We start from the raw sequence: 19,972 nt of genomic DNA, 5'->3' as shown, positions 1-19,972 counted from the left end.
TAATGCATTTATTAAATTTGTGACTGAACTCTTTGGGGAAGAATTGTATGTCTCCTGCTCTGTTTTACCTGTATTCTGCCATATATTTCATGTTATACCAGTCTCAGATGATGACCCACACATGTTTGTTTTAAGAACACTTTCACTGCAGATTTGACAAAATGCAAAGAAGGTACCAATGTGAGATTTCTAAAGATAGGTACAGCACTTGACCCAAGATTTAAGAATCTGAAGTGCCTTCCAAAATCTGAGAGGGATGAGGTGTGGAGCATGCTTTCAGAAGTCTTAAAAAAGCTCTGATGTGAAAATTACAGAACCCAAACCACCAGAAAAGAAACTCAACCTTCTGCTGGTGGCATCTGACTCAGATGATGAAAATGAACATGCATCAGTCCGCACTGCTTTGGACCATTATCAAGCAGAACCCATCATCAGCATGGACACACGTCCTCTGGAACGGTAGTTGACGCATGAAGGGACATATGAATGTTAAGCGGATCTGGCAACGCCAGCTACAACAGTGCCATGCAAACGCCTGTTCTTACTTCTGCATTATCTTTGCAAATGTAAACAAACTTGTTTGTCTAAGCAGTTGGCTGAGCAAGAAGTAGAACTGAGTGGACTTGCAGGCTCTAAAGTTTTACATTGTTTTATTTTTGAATGCAGGCTTTTTGTGTACATAATTCTACATTTGTAAGTTCAACTTTCATGTTAGAGATTGCACTACAGTACTTGTATTAGGTGAATTGAAAAATACTATTTTTTGTTTCTTATAGTGCAAATATTTATAATAAAAAATAAATATAAAGTGAGCACTGTACACTTTGTGTTCTGTGTTGTAATTGAAATCAATATATTTGAAAATGTAGAAAACATCAACAAATATTTAAATAAATGATATTCTATTGTTTAACAGCGCGATTAATCACGATTAATTTTTTTAATTGTGCAATTAATCACGATTAATTTTTTTAATCACTTGACAGCCCTAATAAATATCCATTCTTAAGTTAAATTATAACTTAGCCTACGACAGGCATAATTAATGCTTGCGTATATTCTCCCACTTAGGTTCTTCCTTCCTTTATAGTAGCTTCTTTGTACTCATCTCACCCTTGCTTATCTTTGTTGCTTCCTCCTCTGACTCTGCTATAATAAATAAATAAATAAATATAAATAATTAGCAATAGGATTCTGAAATTTGGAGTGACAGTCACCCACCTCTTCCTCATCTTCCTTCCTACTCTTGTCTCTTTGTACATTTTCTGGATATGTCTGCAATCATGTTGGTTAAAATGCCTTAAAATATTCAAATTTGGTTTTACAGTCAAGTGCTTATTAAGTTACACTTCAAAGTGGCTGAATGTCAAATCACTTTGTGATTTGAATTACATTCATGAAGGATATCTGTGGTGATAGTTTATTTTATACAAAAACTTGCACACACAGAATTGTAGAAATATAGGGATGGAAGGGACCTCGAGAAGCCAAGTCCTACCTGAGTAGTGAGGCAGGACCCAAGTAAACCTTGACAGTTGCTTAAAAATCTCCAATGATAGGGATTCCACAATCCCCCTTGGAAGCCTATATCAGAGCTTAACTACCATTATAATTACATAATTCCTATTATCTAACCTAAATCTCCTTTTCTGCAGATTAAGCCTGTTATTTTTTTGTCCTGTCTTCAGTAGACATGGAGAACAAATGATCGCAGTCCTCTTAATTACAGCCCTTAATGTACTATGCATCTGAACATTATTACACTCTATGCACTTGATAAGATGACTTGGCAACTGTGGATATTCCTTACAACCTCATAGATTCTTAAGTTCCTTTAGTTCCATGAAATGCATCATCTTCCCCTCTCTCAAGGAATAGGTTCTCTTTGATGATCTTATTGCATTCCTGTTTGAGTGAAAGGCATGAATGTCTTGCCTTGAAAAACCTAAGCACAGCATATACATTCCAGGCAATGTCCACTGGAGACTTCAGTGCAGAAATTCCTAATAGATTAGTAAAAACGTGCCCCTAAGGGTCAAATAGATTGGGAGTATATGGGGGAAATTAAAAATGATAGCATTAGACATTTGTTAAAGCGTGACCCAAAATGTGGTCAAGGGGGTTTGCATTTCATAATTAATTCGGCATTTTTAGTTCATTGTTTGAATCTTCATAGTTTGGAATCTTCCTACAAGTTTTAAGTTTCATATATTTTTTTTGAGTTGTCAAAGTAAAAAAGAAGTCTTGTATTATTGGAAAGGAGATTCCTGATTTTCAAAATGTATAAAGTCAGTTTGTAGACTTGATGGGTCATAAATTACTGGATCTTGTATTTGCCATTGGTCCAGGATTGAACATTTGTAATCCTTGATACCAAACTTGGGGAGGGGTGATAAGAAGAAAAACTATTGTCAGTCTGACATTTCCCTCCATCTCCGTTAAAAATGACCATTTGAAACTTGCTCAAGGTGTTGAAATGTTAGCACTGAAATAATGTTAGTGGATAGAATGGAGGAGAGTTGGTCAGAGTTATATGGCAGTTTGTGTATGTTGTGGTGGTGTCTAATTGGTTATGTATATTACATATTTATATATGGTATACAAAAGAGAATAAACATCTGTGACTGTGTCAGCAAAACCACATCAATACGATAGGAACAAAGGGTGATATGAGGATTTCCCTCACTGCCTCACATTTGACATATTTGGAGGCAAAGTCCTAGGTTGTATGCTAAATACTTAATATAAATTTGCAAAAAGAACAGGAGTACTTGTGGCACCTTAGAGACTAACAAATTTATTAGAGCATAAGCTTTCGTGAGCTACAGTTCACTTCATCGGATGCATAGAATGGAACATATAGTAAGATATAATACATACAGATAAGTTGGAGGTTACCATACAAACTGTGAGAGGCTAATTAGTTAGTTAAGATGAGCTATTATCAGCAGGAGGAAAAAAAACTTTTGTGGGTCATCTTAACTAATTAGCCTCTCACAGTTTGTATGGTAACCTCCAACTTGTGTGTGTGTGTAACTATATGTTCCATTCTATGCATCCGATGAAATGAACTGTAGCTCACGAAAGCTTATGCTCTAATAAACTAGCTAGTCTCTAAGGTGCCACAAGTACTCCTGTTCTTTTTGCGGATATAGACTAACATGGCTGCTACTCTGAAACCTGTCAGTATAAGTATGGTTATTGGTCTATATGGAAAGAAGTGTTCATGATGATGAATTCACATTTGGCCTATATGTGTAAATCTCAGCCTAAAACACTAGTTTCTGGTATAATGGTGACTGAGTACAAATTGATTTTTGGTCCCCAATCTACTAACAGGTCAGCTTTTAAAGTCCTGTCTACTTGAAGACAAAGTATTATGATTTTTATGGAGTTATATCGTACAAATCTGAAAAAGTACTTTTATAACTGTGAGGTTGGGAAAAATGTTTGTACTAGTTATGTTATCTGTATGCAGGGGTAAAGGAGATTATCATCGATTGGGCCATGGATCTGATGACCATGTGAGAAGACCTCGACAAGTACAAGGGCTGCAAGGAAAGAAAGTCATCGCAATAGCTACTGGCTCTTTGCACTGTGTTTGCTGCACTGAAGACGGTATAGAGAACAAATATTTTACTCGTTCTTAATAAACTTTATTTTGAAAAATGAAACATTTTAAAAAAATCTGAAATCTGATGGATCAACATTTTTAATGGGTCAGAACCTGCCTCCTTTTGTGCTCTGACATATTTGCACACTTCCCAAGCAACAAATTTTGATTTGTGTTGGTGATCTTAAAAGGGCATGCACACAATTTTAAGGTTTTCAGTCACTTAGCTTGAAAGAAATAAGAGTTAAGTTTCATAAAATATTTGAGATGCTCTAAAGAAAACCATATAGCTTTAACAGTAATTACAAATTTGTTGAGCTTTAAATGAGTGCACTAAGCTTTTTTGTTACATAGGAAGTCTCTTGAGCTTGCTGAGATGTTTAACTTGGTAAATGAAGTATGGAAGCAAACAGTCGTGTCTTACAGAGCAGCTTACGTTCATTTTAGTGTTTGAATGATTAAATGTTCCTTCCAGTAGAATTGTTTCTGCATTTAATTAGCAAGTTCACAAAAATGCTAGTGAAGTGTTACGAAGTAGGCATGCATGGTGGCTAAGCTTTCCTTTAATTTAATCAGTCTGGTCTGCCATGGAACTATCAAATATAGACAGCAAGTAGTGTTTTCTATCGCTGTAATTCTTGTCCTGCTTCCCAATTTCCTCCTTGTGTTTTAGATACTTGGTTTATGTCCTCTTAAATGAGTGTGTAAACTGGGCAGTGGACATGTCTTTATATATGTTTGTACTGCAGCTAGCATAATGGGGTCTCAGTTCTGATTGATTAGTAATTCTGGGTGTTTCCTTCATGGAGATAACAAATAATTTTTGTTTGTAGCGGCTAGGAGCCCTAGTCATGGAGCATGACTATTGTGCTATCTGGTATACAGACAACAAAAAGATGGTCCCTGCCCCAGAGAGTTTCAGAAGAAGTAAATTTTATTTTCATTCTTCTCTCTGAGGGAAGTAAACATGTTTGTGTTGGTTTAGGTGAAGTGTACACGTGGGGAGATAATGATGAAGGGCAGCTTGGAGATGGGACAACTAATGCTATTCAAAGACCCCGGTTGGTTGCAGCACTTCAGGGTAAAAAAATAAACAGAGTTGCCTGTGGGTCAGCACATACTTTAGCCTGGTCGACTAGTAAACCTGCTAATGCTGGCAAGCTCCCTACCCAAGTAAGATTTTGCTTTAGTAAAGTTGGATATTGAAATTTAGTTAATGCACTTATTAAAACTTTGTAGTAGCTGTTTTTTCTTTCTAAATAACTAAGAAAATGCATGGTTTTAGCTTTGGATTAAGGCTTTCATTGCTTTTTTGTTAAGATCTCCCTCTGTTGCTCCTGTCCCTCTTCCCAAATTCAAATAGAGGTATTCCACCGTTCTAGGCAGAAATATCTTTTGTCTTTTAGCTGCCAATCAAGGACCATTGTTAATTTAGTTTGAAAGTCGAAAGAAATTCAAGTGCAGCTTTCAACTAATGCTATGAAAGTTTGATGACTTTCCCGTTTGTTTTAGTGGATCTTTCACTGCTCCCTTTAGGTTTGAAAGACCCCTTTTTGAATATTTTCCTTCACTTTTTCTTCCACTGCTATAATGTTGTCACTCTATTGCTGCTCTTGCCCATCATGTACAATAGACTGGATCAAAAGTACAGATAAGAGTCCCCTATAGGAGGACTTCTAAAATCTGAAGTGATAAAAATAATTCCCACTTCCACATTCCAATGCCACATATAACCCTTTTTAAATCTTTTCAGCTTAGTGACGCTAGAAAAATGTTTTATATACAAGTGAACTTATGCTGTCTTTAGTGCTGACAGTCCAAAAAAGCACATATCTTAATTTCTTAAAACCAAAATCTTCTTGTATTTCCTTTACTTAATAAATTATTAATTTGTAAATTGTTCCATGCACATACAGTAACTAAATGTGTTCAATCTTAACAATATGATTGTTCCATCATAGGTTCCTATGGAGTATAACCATCTACAGGAAATACCAATAATTGCATTGAGAAACAGACTGTTGTTACTGCATCACATCTCTGAACTATTTTGTCCTTGCATTCCCATGTTTGATCTCGAAGGACGCCTTGATGAAACTGGCCAGGGACCCTCTATTGGGTTTGATACTTTACGGGGAATTCTGATATCGCAGGGAAAGGTATTTATCAGGATTTGTATTTGCATTTTCAAAGAAAATCTTAGATTATGGTAATTTTAATTATATACATTGTTTAAATATTTTCTGAAGAAAATGGAATAGAGCTATGTATCCTAGCTCATGCATAAGCAATATAAATAATACATCATAGCTTTTGTTGTATATTATAATTTCAGGTGGCAAGTGGAATTTCACAACTTGATTCTCAAATTCTGTAGGGATTGTGTAGGCTGCTGCTATCAGTTAGTTTTAAATTTTAAGTTTTCTGTTCTAATTTAGTAGAATTCTCCTAGAATATTTCGTAGAACTTCCCTTGAGAGAGTAAAACTAAATGGACTTCTTCCAAGGACACATTTTGTTTTTGAATTTCAGATGCAATGACTTGGTGTTTAGCTAATTGATACAATAGAAGTGTGCAGTGATAAATACATTTCAGCCTGACTGGAGTCAGAACATGAACAGTCTCTTGTGCTTTATCTGTTGAATAAAAGAGCAGTGGTGCTAGAATCTGCACTAAATGTCAGTGTCCATGTGTCTGTGCTTTACGGTGTCCTTGTGCCTTCTGAGAGAGTTAAACTGTAAAACTTGAAGGCTCACACCTTTGGGTGGAGTTGCGGGAGAATGTGTGTTTAAGCAAGGGGGAGTCAGTACTGGACCCAGGGATGAGGCAGCAGGCTCCAGCTCTCAGGAGGATGATGGGGTGTTAATTTACATGGTATGGGCCCAGAGAGTCAAAGGTATTAACCCACTCACTTGCCAACATTAAAGAGTTTTAAACAAGATTTTGAGTTTGGTATACAGAAACTACAGCCTGCCTAGTACTGTGGAAGACACGCCATAAGGAATCCTTTTCACCTTTTATTAAGGTGCAAAAAGAAGGAAAAAACATTAAAGCATTTAAAATGCAAATTATTAAATAAGATTTCAATTTAAACATCCCTTGTTCCATTTCCCTTTAGCTGGAGAGCGTTTTTAGAAGGAAAAGCCCTCTTGTTTAGCAAAGATAAAAAATGCAGCTTCTGTCTCTGATGTTGATTTTTCACTTGCAGTCTTACTGCTGGAAAAACACAGCTCATGGTCTTATCAGCCACCTGGAGACCTGGCAAACTTGTACCAGCATTGTAGTGTGTAGGGCATTGTTTTAGCTGACCTTTCTGGTTACAGCAGCGTTGCAAAATATGCAGTTTTGGTTGGCTAACACAGGTTCTTATTAGACAGAAGGAAAAAAGGAGAGAGATAGGAAAGAGAAAAAATAAGGTGGGGAAGGAAAAGGAAGTGGATCAGAGAGGGAAGGAGAGACAGTCTCCTGTACCAGGTGCTGTTCAGAATTCAGCCAGAGCTGGTGAAGGTGCAATGTCATTTGGCTTCATCTCTCTAGTCTGGCCTGGTCAGGGCATCTTTCAGGATCAGGGTAAAGGAGATGGTAGGGTGTCATCCACGATGGTGAAGCTTGCTCCTTCCCCTTCTCTCATCTTTCAGTTAGCCAGTGTCGCAGTCCATTAGCTTTTCCCCCAAAGTTTCTTTTTGAGGACCCCAGAAAGGAGGGATGGGCAGAATTATATTACCTTTTGGAACTAATACTATAACTCATTTGTGTGTGTGTGTGTTCACCTGCTTTAACCTGATAAATAACTTTTATTTTTCTTAGTTAATAAATCTTTAGTTAGTTTATTATAGGATTGGCTACAAGGGTTGTCTTTGGTGAGAGATCTAGGGTGAAATTGACCTGGGGTAAGTGACTGGTCTTTTGGGACTGGGAGTAACCTGAATATTGTAATTTTTGGTATAAGGGACCATCTGTCACAAGAGAGAGCTTGCCTAGGTGGCAAGATAGACTCGAGTGCCCAAGGGGACTGTCTGTGACTCCATGTTAAGGCTTTATAGGGCTTGAGGAGTTCACACTTGATACTTGGTTGGTGAAATTGAAGTATAGAGCTCACAGCCAGTTTGGGGGTTTGTGCACTGCTTCTTCACAGTCTGCCCTGGGGTTGGTACCCACACTCCTGAGAAACTCCAAACAGCTTGACACTAAGTAACGGTTTCTTGTGCAATTTATTCCTTGTTATTGATAGGATCTTCCTGAGGGTTAAGACAGCAAGATGCAGGTTTTCTTGTTCTGTGGTAAATCTCTGTTGTATTCACCCCACCACCCCTCTCCCCTGAGCAAAATTAAGCATATGTTTAAATCTGAAATGCCCACAGATTTAGAATTGTATTGTAATTTTGGCACTGCTCTATTATGTCTAATTTTTTCTTTTTATTTTTTAGGAGGCAGCTTTCAGAAAGGTTGTGCAAGCAACTATGGTGAGAGATCGTCAGCATGGGCCAGTTGTAGAACTCAACAGAATACAGGTAATGTAACTAAAGCTGTGATTGTAATGTGTGGCTAACTCTAGTGTTTATAGTAGAAAGGCGAATGAGATTAATTATGCGCTCTTATGAGGATGACTGCTTTAAGTGAGTGATCCTCTCATGGACTGAACTTCACCGGATTTGATTCCACAACTTCCCTTTGGCAGTTACAGTGCTTTGTTTAATGACTGAGGGTATGTCTACACAGAGCTCTCGGCTCTGCACAGCTGGGGAAGGAGGAGTCCAACACCTTCCTGGGCAGCCACTTGGTCTCTCTCTGGCCCCCTGTCCCTCCTGGGGCTGTGTATGCAGGGGTGTCTAGGCAGCGTGCACTGTCAGGGCAGCGTGTGGGAGCCAGTCCTAAAACCTTCCCACAGCGTCAGTGTCTCAGGCTCCTCCTTGCTGCTGTGCAGAGCTTCCCTTTAGCGAAGACCAAAGCTGACGGGCAGGAGGTGACTCCCAGCTGACGGGGTGTTGGGAGTCATCACTCACCAAGCTGTCCTGAGCCGGGAGCTCTGCCACTTCCCCTGCCTGCAAAGCAGCCGCTTGATCCCGTTCCGCTCTCTGTCCCTTGCTCCCAGCCTGTCCCTCCTCCACCTTCCCTGGGGCTGCGTGTCCAGAGGCACCCAGGCAGTGTGTACTGTGAGGGTGGTGAGTGGGAGCCAGCCCCAAACGTCTCCTCCTGGGAATCCCTTATACCTGCCTCCCCAGGTGTGGCAGGGGCAGGAATAAGAGATCCACAGTGGGTACTTGAGCACACTGCACCCCAAGGCCTGGGGCTGCCCTTCACCGATCCACGGCAGCCAGGCGTGTGTGTGTGTGTTTTTCCTCTGAAACTTCAAAACAGACAAAATAAAAAAACCAAACAAAAATCCCTTCATTGAACAGCCCAGTTTAAAAATTAAGAATCACAAAGTTTCATGTTAATAGTTTGACAGCCCTGGAGACTGATGTCCTAATTATCCTCAGAACAGGGGCAGATGGGTATTTTACTACCAGTTGGACTCAGCCTAGAAGTGGAGAGCCCAATTTTCAGATTAGATGACAGATCAGAATAAAGCCTTCTGAAACTGCAGCCATTCTACTGAGACAGCCACCAAAGGAGCCAATTATGCACTTTAGGTACTCGTGCTCCTTGTGGGCACCTGAGTCCCATCCATCGCACACAGTTAGTTTTCCCACAGTGCAATAGGTTTGTAGGGCTACAGTGTCGACACTGTGAGGGGGGGAGGTGCTAGGGACCCGGCTACTTTGGTTCGAGCCAAATAATGGTTGGGTCAGATAATCCCTTAACCTAGGGTTAAAATGCAGGGTAGATGCTCAAGCCCAGGGTTCCCTGACATGGGTCTGCTGACTCAAGTCGCACTAACCTTAGGCTTATATTGCTGTGTAGACTTATCCAAAATGTCAGACAGACTACTAGAGAGATAAAATAAACTTGGTTGAATGTGCTGGAGATGGCTGCTTATTTATGTCTATTACTCTGTGTACTCTGGAACGTTAGAGTTACATTATGCAGCGTGGGATCCCTTGTGTACAACAGGGCTGTATTAATTTCTGGGGCTGATTGGCAATTATGTAGCAATGCCAACTGATCAAATCATTTGAAAGCCTGCTTGGTTCTTAAGAAGTAAGAAAAATTGGTAGAAAGGGGTAGAAGGAGCTGAACACTGCTTTGGAGGGAGCAGGGGATTGTGAAGCCATTCAGGGATAGGGATTTCTAAGATGAAAGGATGATATCATCCATTCTAGATCCTAAATTCTGTGGGAGTGGAGCTTCCCTTTGAATGACTTACAGGCTGCACATCTGAGGAAATCTTCTGCCATGACCAACTCTAATTTTGCAGGAGCAGAGCTCTGTACCTGCACAATTTAGGAGCCTTGAATGACAGCTGTATTTACTATAACCATCTCCTACTCCCTTCTAGATCTTCAGTCTTTCATTCTGCTATAAGCCACCTTTCAGTCAGCCATGAAGTGCTGATCTCCTGTAGACCCCCTAAATAGCAGAATAACAAGCTAGGGTTTATACAGTGTAAGGAAAATTGTCATTTTGTTTAAATTTGTGGCACAGATTTATACATCTTGGCAAAAAGGTAATTTTTTGGGCCACTTGTGTGGTTGCTTGATTGTGTTATATGTGGCTGGCTATCCTACCCTTCCTCCCTCACCTTCCTCTTGGCAACTACTGTTTTTTCTCCTCTCTCTATGTAAGATTTCACATTCATTAATACTGATTCCCCCCACGTTGTCTACAGCCCCCAATGCTCTAATCTCTCCAAGTCACTTTGTAGCTTGGTTATTTCCTACATTGTCTGATCCCTGCAATTTAATAGGATTGAATTTACACCAGAGAGCTTCCAGATCAAGTATACAAGGCAGCATTTTGGGATACAGAGTTGTGCACTTCCTTTTTAGTAGGTTTAAACACTTTGTAGTTGGTGCAAAGGGCATGGGGTGGTGGTGGTAATCAAAACTTGTGGGGTGGACTACAACTATCAAGACATCTCGTGCTTGACAGTGTGACAAGCACATATGAGGACCATCTCATGTAAATCCAAGGAGTTACATAATATCAAGAGACATTGATAGATTCTGATGTCTGTATACCCCTACATTGTCACGTGAGCAAAATCAAGATAAACTCATATGACTGAAGCGCATTTTGAAATGCCCTCAAGTATACTTAGGGAACAGGATATTAAACTCTTGTCCTTTCTTGAGTATCACATGTGGTCACATTGAGGATGTGGTTATTATGAGAGGATTCTTCCCCCACATCATTGACGTTGAAAAATGTAATGCCAAGCCTTAGGCCAGACAGGCCTTTTCCGCAAATATTTCTGTAACATTGAATAGTAAAGTACTCTTTCACTTAAACTGACAAGAACTAAAACTTATATAGTCCTTTTGGTTTTTTCCCTTCCATGTTATGGTACATAACGTAGAAAGTTGGAAATCTGCCTTTTTATAGAATTAGATCAGCCAAATTAATTTTTTGAAAATTGCAATGATCTGGCACTTTTGTTAATGACCAGAACTATATTCTGCTTTGTTTATACTCCACTGCCTGCTACCTCTTCACATCAGGGAATTCTCTATAAATATTTAAAGGCTTTTGGCTAGCCCACCTCTTCTGACATAATTCTATGTAATATAAAGAGCGTGCTGCAGCTTTGATTTTTTTTTTGAGAAGCTTGACTAAGAGCATCTTCATCTTAGCTTCCTTCTAATTGTGTTTACTTCCTATACTCTCAAATTACCTTTCAGTAGTACAGTTTCCTCATATCTATAACTTAAATAAGTAAGGTCCTATTTGAATCATGGGATGATTATCCAAAAATTGCAGCTGAGTTGTGGACAAGCCATGGAAAATCATGGAAAAGTAATAGACCTTATTATTTGCAGTTATAAGGTCCATTATTACATTTCCATGATTTTTCCCTGTTGGCCACGTGGGGCTGACAGTGGCGGCCTGGGGCTGAGAGCGGGGCCCCCTACTGTTGGCCTCCCCGGGCAGCCAAGGCCCCCACTCTCAAAATTGCAGTGGAAGCCTAATAATTGCAGTATTCACAGTTTCCACAATATCATGAATTAAGAAGGGCTTTATAGAGGAGACAGTAGTGTCTAAGTTGTTTGGGTCCTCATGCCTGTTATTTCCATTGTGGAGTAGGTTAATGAAAACAGGATTTTCCCCTGTCCTTCCAATCTTCATTGAACTTGGATCCTTAAACCCAATCCCACCTGAAACAAACTGGTAGCTGCCGGGTCCCACTTTGTGTCAGGAACAGAAGCATTATTCTAGCTCAGAGGTGTCATAGATGTGAAGGCTAGAAAGGACCATTATCTAGTCTGAACTCCTGCATAACACCAGCCATAGAACCTCACCCAAACTTCTCCATCAAGCCCATAACTTCTGTTGGAGTTCTTTTAGAAACATCTAGTCTTGATTTAAGGACTTCAAGTGATGTGATTTCCATCATGTTACCCTAGGTAAGTTCTAATAGTTAATTACCCTCACTGTTAAAAATGTACACCTTATTTCCCATCTGATTTTTCTAGCATCCAACCATTGGCTGTTGGTGTTTCTTTTTCTGCTAGATAAAGAGCCATCTATTATCAGAAATCTCTTCCCTATATAAGTACTTGTAGTTTGTGATCAAGTCACTTCTTAACCTTCTCTTGGATAAACTAAATTGATTGAGCTGCTGTAGTCTCTATCAGGTATGTTTACCAGACCTTAAATAATTTTTCAGCATCCTTTTTGAAGTCTGGTCTCACTAATGTGTTCAGTATAAAAGTGATTTGAAGGAGGTCCATGTTTACTTATTGTCCCTGGTTGGGATATAAATTAAGGACTTCCCTCAATTCATACCTAATCTCCCACAGATATGAATGGAAAGTTTGGCATCACTGCACTTCTATTTATTATTTATTTGTTCAATCCCTTATTGTCAGTGTCACTGATGAGAACCCTCTCCCCCTTTTAGGCTGCCACTTCTTCTGGTCTTGGTTCTCTTTTCCCTTTTCTGTTTCTGTTCTCTCCTTGTGAGTCTCCTCTGTTTCCCCCCCATTTTCTTCCCTTCAGCAACACCCAATTCCCATGCTTAATTCCTCTCTTGTTCCTAAAATGATCATTAATAGTTAAGGTTAACACTGCAGTGGGGCATTGTTGTCCTTTCTTGTTTAAATGAGATTAATAGGGAACAGGGCATCTCTCCCTCTGAGTCATTGTTTCAGGCTTTCTGCAGATCAATTTACACTCAGTTCATGTTTAAAAGATTATCTCTGCAGAGGGCTAGAAAAAGTATTATTTTTTAAATGAAAGTTGAAATTTCCACAATCTGAGGTTTGCAAGGCTGCATATAAATAAATCATGAGAGCTGGATCCATCCCTATTCTAGTCTTTTCCCTAAAACATTCATAAATGCTACATATTCCTAAATGATCTGGAAAAAGTGGTAAACGGTGAGATGGCAAAGTTTGCAGATGATACAAAATTATTCAAGATAATTAAGTCCGAACCTGACTGCAAAGAGTTACAAAGGCATCTCACAAAACTGGTGACAAGGCAACAAAATGGCAGATGAAATTCAGTGTTGGTCATTATTTTGCATTTGACATTTGGAAACATAGTCTTAACTATACAAATAAAATGATGGGGTTTAAATTAGCTGTTCCACTCAGGAAAAAGATCTTGGAGTCATTGTGGATTGTTCTCTGAAAACATCCCCTCAATGTGCAGCAGCAATCAAAAAAGCTAAGTTTAGGAACCATTAGGAAAGTAATAGATAAGACAGAAAATGTAATGCCACTATATAAATCCATGGTATGCCCACATGTTGAATACTGTGTGCAGTTCTGGTTGCCCCATCTCAAAAAAGATGTATTAGAATTGGAAAAGTAGACAAAGGCAAGAAAAACTGTTAGGGATCTGGAACAGCTTGCATATGGGAAGGAATTAAAAAGTCTGGGACTGGTCAGCTTAGAAAGGAGGTGACTGAGGTGGGATATGACAGAGGGCTATAAAATCATGAAGGGCATGAACAAAGTGAAAAGAACATAACACAAGAACCAAGGGTCACCCAGTGAAATTAATAGGCAGAGGGTTTAAAACAAACCTAAGAAAGTACTTCTTCACATAACACCCAGTCAACCTGTGGAATTCATTGCCAGGAGATATTGTGAAGTATAACTGGGTTCAAAAAAGCATTAGATACGTTCATGGAGGATAGGTCCATTAATGGCTATTAACCAAGATAGTCAGGGATGCACTCCTGTGCTGTGGGTGTCAGTAAACATTTTACTACTAGAAACTGGTATTGGACTTGATAAATTGCCCTGTTCTGTTCATTCCTTGTGAAGCATCTGACACCCGCCACTGTCGGAAGATAGGATACTGGGCTAGCTGAACTGTTGGTCTGATCCAATATGGTCGTTATGTTCATTCTTCCCTCGTTGCCTCACATTTGCTCTGGGTGATGGATCAGAAGGGCTGAGGTGGGGAAATGTCTTGGTAGGAGGTGATAAGTGGAAATTTAGACTGATTCTGTCTACTTGTGCCTGGGGGAGGGTGGGGCAGTTGGAAGAGAATGTATGGTAGCAAGAGCCTGGCAGGAAGGGGAGATTACATCTCTAAAAAACCATGGACCATTTGAAATTGAACTTTGGACCGTTAGTGTATATATCAAATTTAGCCTGTGTAAATTCCTTGGCATAGGTACAGAGTCTTGTGTGAGTACAGTGCCAAGCATGTCAACAATATTCAGTAAACATTGTTATGATCTGATGTAACACAGTGTGGTACAGCCACATTATAACGTGCACTTGTTCACTTGTTAGGTAAAGCGTTCTAGAAGTAAAGGTGGATTGGCTGGTCCTGATGGTACAAAGTCAGTGTTTGGTCAAATGTGTGCTAAAATGAGTTCCTTCAGTCCAGACAGTCTTCTCCTACCTCATCGTGTTTGGAAAGTAAAGTTTGTTGGTAAGAATTACTTTTTTTCTCAACCCTACTTCCCCCATAACCATATTCTTTTATTCCTTTTTGGGGGTAGGGGGTGGTATTCTATCAGAGTGTGGGGGGGGGGGGGAGGGGGAGAGAAAATGCTTAAAATGTTGAGCAGTGCAAGGCCATTTTCCAAGAAATTCAGGCCCCATGTTTAGGTTTTGTTAAACCTAGTATCAGTAGAAATATTTCCATCGTAATCTTAAATTCCAAAGATAATGCATTTTAAAAATCAAATATTCTCAAAGATGCAGATTTCTAACCCAAATGTAAGTCTGAAATTGAACCTGACTAGTTAATTTTCGCTAAAGTCACAATTTGCATTTCACTTTAATGGTAAAAAGTAAACTAGATTAGAATGTTGCTAATAAACTTCCAATCTGTGGCTATATTGACATTTTTAGAACTGTATCAAAGTGAAAGACTAATGTTTTAAAATATTCCCTAAGAACCTTATGTTCACTGAACCTTTTATTTTTCCTGCCATCCTCCTGCTTCCTTATTTTGCCCAATGGTGGCACAGTAATAATACCTGGTACATTTAAGAGAGAATACAGTTTAACCAGGAGCTTAAAAATATCATAATATAATTTAAATAGGATTAATTGAAACTGCACTCTTAATCAAGGTCATGTTGATTAAGCAAAGTAATTTGTTTTGTTTCTTTTTGTAGTTCTTAAATGCTAACTTTGCAAATGTTTTAAAATGTCTGGCCGTTTATGGTAACGCTTATACAAGGTTGTAAAATAATCATGTCTGTCAAGGAAGAAACTATATTGTAGAACCAAAATTTAAAATGCATTAAATTATTTTATCAATATGAGAATGTAGCTTTTAAATACAATTTTTCTATTTATCCTTCGCAAAGGAGAAATACTAATACATTTAATTCAGGACCACATTTGGAAACGTTCTTGAAATGATCTGCATGTTTAAACAGACTTTTGTTTTCACAAGGCGAGTCTGTGGATGACTGTGGTGGAGGTTACAGTGAATCAATAGCAGAAATGTGTGAAGAGCTCCAGAATGGGCTTACCCCTCTCCTCATTGTGACCCCGAATGGAAGAGATGAATCTGGAGCAAATAGAGACTGCTTCCTGTTAAACCCTGCTGCCAAGTCTCTCTTACATATGAACATGTTTCGTTTCCTGGGTAAATTTCTTAGCAGCACTGTAATAATTTTACCAAATCTTTGAGCATGTGAAGTGTGTAGTATTTAAAAAATATTTTTTACATGTCCAGGTGTGCTGCTGGGCATTGCTATCAGAACTGGCAGCCCTCTAAGCCTAAATCTGGCAGAACCAGTATGGAAACAGCTGGCAGGGATGAACCTAACAATTGCTGATCTCAGTGAGGTAAGTGTGCAGTTTTTGATCATAGATCTAAGGATATGTCTACCTTATGGGGACTGTTCCAGCACAGCTGTGGTGCTGTAGCTATCCCAACATGTACCTGCCGTATAGATGCAGTGTGTACATTGTCATAAGGGATTTTTCCTGAACTATAGTTGCTACATTGACAGAAGCATTTTTCCGCCAATCTGGCTGTGTTTACTCTGGGGGTTAGGTCGACAATAGCCATGTTGCTCAGGGGTTTGAATTTTTTTACACTCCTTAATGATGTACCTTCGTGTCCTTAATTTTAAAGTGTTGACTAGGTCTAATTTACAGAAAGTGAGAGAGAGCTGTAGATGGTGGTTGCATTTTGACTAACCTTTTTATCTTTGAGCCAGTGTAAAGCTCTGTTTTGTCCTTAAAGTTAGAAATTTAAATAAATTGAAGTCTTATGAAAAGAGGTAAAATAATTGTTTGAATTAGAGAACACAGTGAAGCCTGTTGTAAGCGATCACAAAGGGAAATGAGAAACTGGTTGCTTAAAGGGGACTTTCTACTAAAGATGGATCAAAATTGTACACACACCGCTCCTGAATTGTTTGGGATGGACTTCTAGGACAAGAAGTTGTGTGGTGTAAGGGATGGTCTTTTATGCAGTCTAATTGTATTGCTACCCTTATAGTAAAAGCTAATCTCCAGAGGTACACTTCTGTATATTTCTGCTCTTGAGTTTATGCATCTAGGAGACCAGGCAGGAACCTCCACAGCTTTGAACATTTAAAATTTTAGAGATGCTTTTATGAGAGGCAGTGGCCCAGTCAGCAGAATGCTGGACTGGACTCTGAGTCAGGAGACATTTCAAGCTCTGCCACTGGCCTGATGGTGACCTTGGGCAAGTTACGTCATCTTTCTGTGTCTGTTTCCCCATCTGTAACATGAGGATAATGATACTGACCTCTTTTATAAAGCACCATGAGATCTACAGACAAATAGCACTGTATAAGAGCTAGACACTTTTATTAGGATCTTTGTTACAAGAGCAGTTCCTTTCCAGCTGCAGTCAGCAGAGAAGTTTTGTAAGGGCCATATTATCTCAGCTCACAGCAGTGCTTAACTTCACAACACCTCATTCATATGTTTTCCCAGGTTTTTACCTGTCTCTTGAGTCAGTTTTTTACTGTTAAAGATTTTTTGTTCTTTCACTGATATGCTTTGAAGATGCTTGTAGTATTGTATGAATATTAGATGTTCTCTGTTTGCCTGATTGTTTTTATGTTTGCTGTATGGTTACAAGGAGTTAATTGCAACAGGAACGGTAGACCTTTAGTTACCAATCCTTAGAAGGACAATGCAGGTGGTTAACTGGCTGGCTGGCTCTATTGGGGAAAGGTTCCAGCATGTAACCCTAGGGGAGCTTTCAAGATGGAAAACTGAAACAAAGAACTTTAGAGCAGATTAAAAAACCTGAGCCCCTGAGCTTGAAGGTGTAGTGGGCATACACGCAGTGGAACTGCAGGATTTGCAGACTGTCCTTCTCACTCTGAGGTTGGGGTACCTGACATAAGACATGCCTGCCTAAATTTGAGGTTAGACAGTTACACATGTAGACAATTTCTGTTACTATCCCTTAGTTTTTGTTATGATTGTATTCCTGAGGTTGAGATTTGTTCTGAAAGGGCTGTTTTGGATCACTGTTTTCATACTGGTCACAGGAAAGTATTGCAGGTCTTGAACCCAGTCAGGCCTGCTGAGGAATCATGGTTTACACAGGGGTAACTTTACTTCACGACCCAGTCTGAGAGTGGGAGAACTATAGGATTCCCAGTTCTGCCCCAGGGAAGTGAAGTGCAGGCATGACATCTGGAAGAGTTGCACTCAGAGATAGGAGGGGTCAATGCTGCAGCGAGCCCTGAACTGTGACAATAGTGGTCCTGCTTTGTGCATATTGTTTGTTGTTGTTGCTTCTGGAATGTATTCTCCTTTTTCTTATCTGTGTCAGGTTGTTTGATGTTTACTGCTCTGAGAATTCACTTAATGTACTGATCTATGTTCTTGCCAAGCAGGACTCCTGTGAGGTGTTGCAATGTTCTTTTGAGAACAAGAGAATAGTCCATGTGAGGCACCTGTAAATCCAGTCTCAGTGGTGATCTGGTTTCTTGGCAGATACTTTTTCCTTTCCCTTTCTGTTGCTGGAGGGGGAGGGGTCACCTGGACCACAGAAACCAATGAAGTTTCATGCAGAATACCGTGCTGCTCTGTTACTTAAAAAGCCAGTTGGATGACTGTCGTCATATCAATTATTAATTCTGGGTAGTTTGTGTGACTAGTCCCCTTTGTCCTATTGTGAAAAACATTCCTGTGCCATATGAAAAGTACACAGAGGTGAAGAATGAATAACTTCAGTTTTAGCTCATGGATTTATTTTCCTTTGAAAGGTCGATAAAGATTTTATTCCTGGGCTTATGTACATTCGAGACAACGAAGCTACTTCTGAAGAGTTCGAAGCCATGAGCCTTCCCTTCACAGTTCCAAACGCAAGTGGTCAAGACATTCAATTGAGTTCCAAATATACCCATATTACACTGGATAATAGAGCTGAATATGTGAGACTGGCAATAAATTACAGGTTTGTTGAATAACTTCACTAGTTTAGATTTAAAGAAATTGTGGGAATTATAGAAGCGTTGCTTTTACGCAGTGCTATGCAATGTAGTGCTCTGGCTTCGTGTACAGTATTAGCCAATCTTTTCCCTGTCATTATAGTGTAAATCAATATCCTTTGAGAAGGAAAAAATGGAATCATTAGGTCAGGCATATTCTTGAGAAAATAAGGGGGGATTATTTCAAGCTCACAGTGGTGGCCAAACTGTCTCGTCATCTTGGCTTGCCCAGAGGTTGATCCAGCCTCCTCTGACGTGGGCTTCACAATAGTTGTCCATGTCTGTCATCTCCAGCCTGGCTTGCTGTAATGTGTTCTACTTGGGCTTATCCTTAAAGTTCTCTCAGAATTTCCAGTTAATGGAGACTGTCATTAGTCTCCTTTTAATGTGGAGTAGAACCACAAGAACCTGCTACATCTGGACTCCAATCTTTCCCTTGGCTTTCTATTCAGTTTTAGATGCAAAACTGAAACAGCAAGTTTTGCCTCTGGCAATTGACTTGAGACTTCAGTTGTTTTAAAATTATGTTTTAAAACTTATCTTCTAAGAGACAACCTATCTAAATTCTCAATCACTGAGGGACAACCTACACTCATTCCTGTATTTGCTTTCTACAACCAATTCTCTGTATAATTTTTCGTGAGTGATGTATCCGAATATTTGGATGCTAATATCTAAACTATATCATTAATATATTAATCTTCTTTGGGTTATTGCTGATTATGTACGATATGTATTGTATTACTTTTAAACAAATCTTTGTACTTTTGGATAATTCAAGCACTATACCCAAATGTACAGACGCTCTTTTCTTAACGTATGTATTATATCATTTTAACATAAGCTTTAGTAAAAATTTTATCCTCACTTTTCAATCCTTGCCTAATGCCATCTAACCATCACATGTCAGGCAGATATACTCCAATTTGGCTGAGATGTGCTTTAGTTCAAGATAAGAGTGTGGGTTGGAAAGGTGGCTTTGTGGCCCCGGATTTGGGGGATGGTCTGATTTACCTTGCTTACCCATGGCTCACAAAGGGCTTTTCTGACCGCCAGAGTTTGCCAGGAATAGGAATACTGCATCACTCTCCCCACTTTGAGTAAAAACAGCCTTGACTGTTATCTTCTGCTCCACCCTCATCTTTGTGCTTGTCTGTTCCTCCATATAATTAGATTGTCAATTCTTTGGGGCAGAAATGGTCATTTCATTATATACGTACACGGGGCTTTTAGCCAAAGTTTTGCAAAAATTAGGTCCATTTTGCTGGAGATTGCATGGGATCTTGCAGATGAAATCATAATTAAAGATGGAGCATTAGCAACTAATTTTTAATATAGTGTAATCCTTT

The 19,972-nt window shown here is 39.3% G+C and overlaps 1 protein-coding gene and 1 long non-coding RNA gene across 5 annotated transcripts in view; one reads left to right on the top strand and one right to left on the bottom strand.

Annotated features, from left to right (window-relative positions):
• LOC141995002 (uncharacterized) overlaps positions 1–19,972 on the bottom strand; it is a 59,449-nt gene that overhangs the window by 14,025 nt on the left and 25,452 nt on the right. The gene's annotated exons all lie outside the window — the stretch shown is intronic.
• Positions 1–19,972, top strand: part of HERC2 (HECT and RLD domain containing E3 ubiquitin protein ligase 2) — a 197,846-nt gene that overhangs the window by 173,976 nt on the left and 3,898 nt on the right. For all 4 annotated transcript variants that reach the window (XM_074965634.1, XM_074965610.1, XM_074965626.1 and 1 more), the window contains exons 83-90: positions 3,479–3,618; positions 4,599–4,786; positions 5,575–5,772; positions 8,041–8,124; positions 14,467–14,608; positions 15,587–15,781; positions 15,872–15,984; positions 18,399–18,589. In XM_074965634.1, coding sequence (XP_074821735.1) covers positions 3,479–3,618; positions 4,599–4,786; positions 5,575–5,772; positions 8,041–8,124; positions 14,467–14,608; positions 15,587–15,781; positions 15,872–15,984; positions 18,399–18,589 — 1,251 coding nt within the window. The remainder of the gene's footprint in view (positions 1–3,478; positions 3,619–4,598; positions 4,787–5,574; positions 5,773–8,040; positions 8,125–14,466; positions 14,609–15,586; positions 15,782–15,871; positions 15,985–18,398; positions 18,590–19,972) is intronic.

The sequence above is a fragment of the Natator depressus genome, chromosome 1 (assembly GCF_965152275.1).
Source record: "Natator depressus isolate rNatDep1 chromosome 1, rNatDep2.hap1, whole genome shotgun sequence".
In the NCBI taxonomy this organism is placed as follows: domain Eukaryota; kingdom Metazoa; phylum Chordata; order Testudines; family Cheloniidae; genus Natator; species Natator depressus.
The sequence above is the reverse complement of the archived record's forward strand: the minus strand, read 5'-3'. Positions and strand labels throughout refer to the sequence as shown.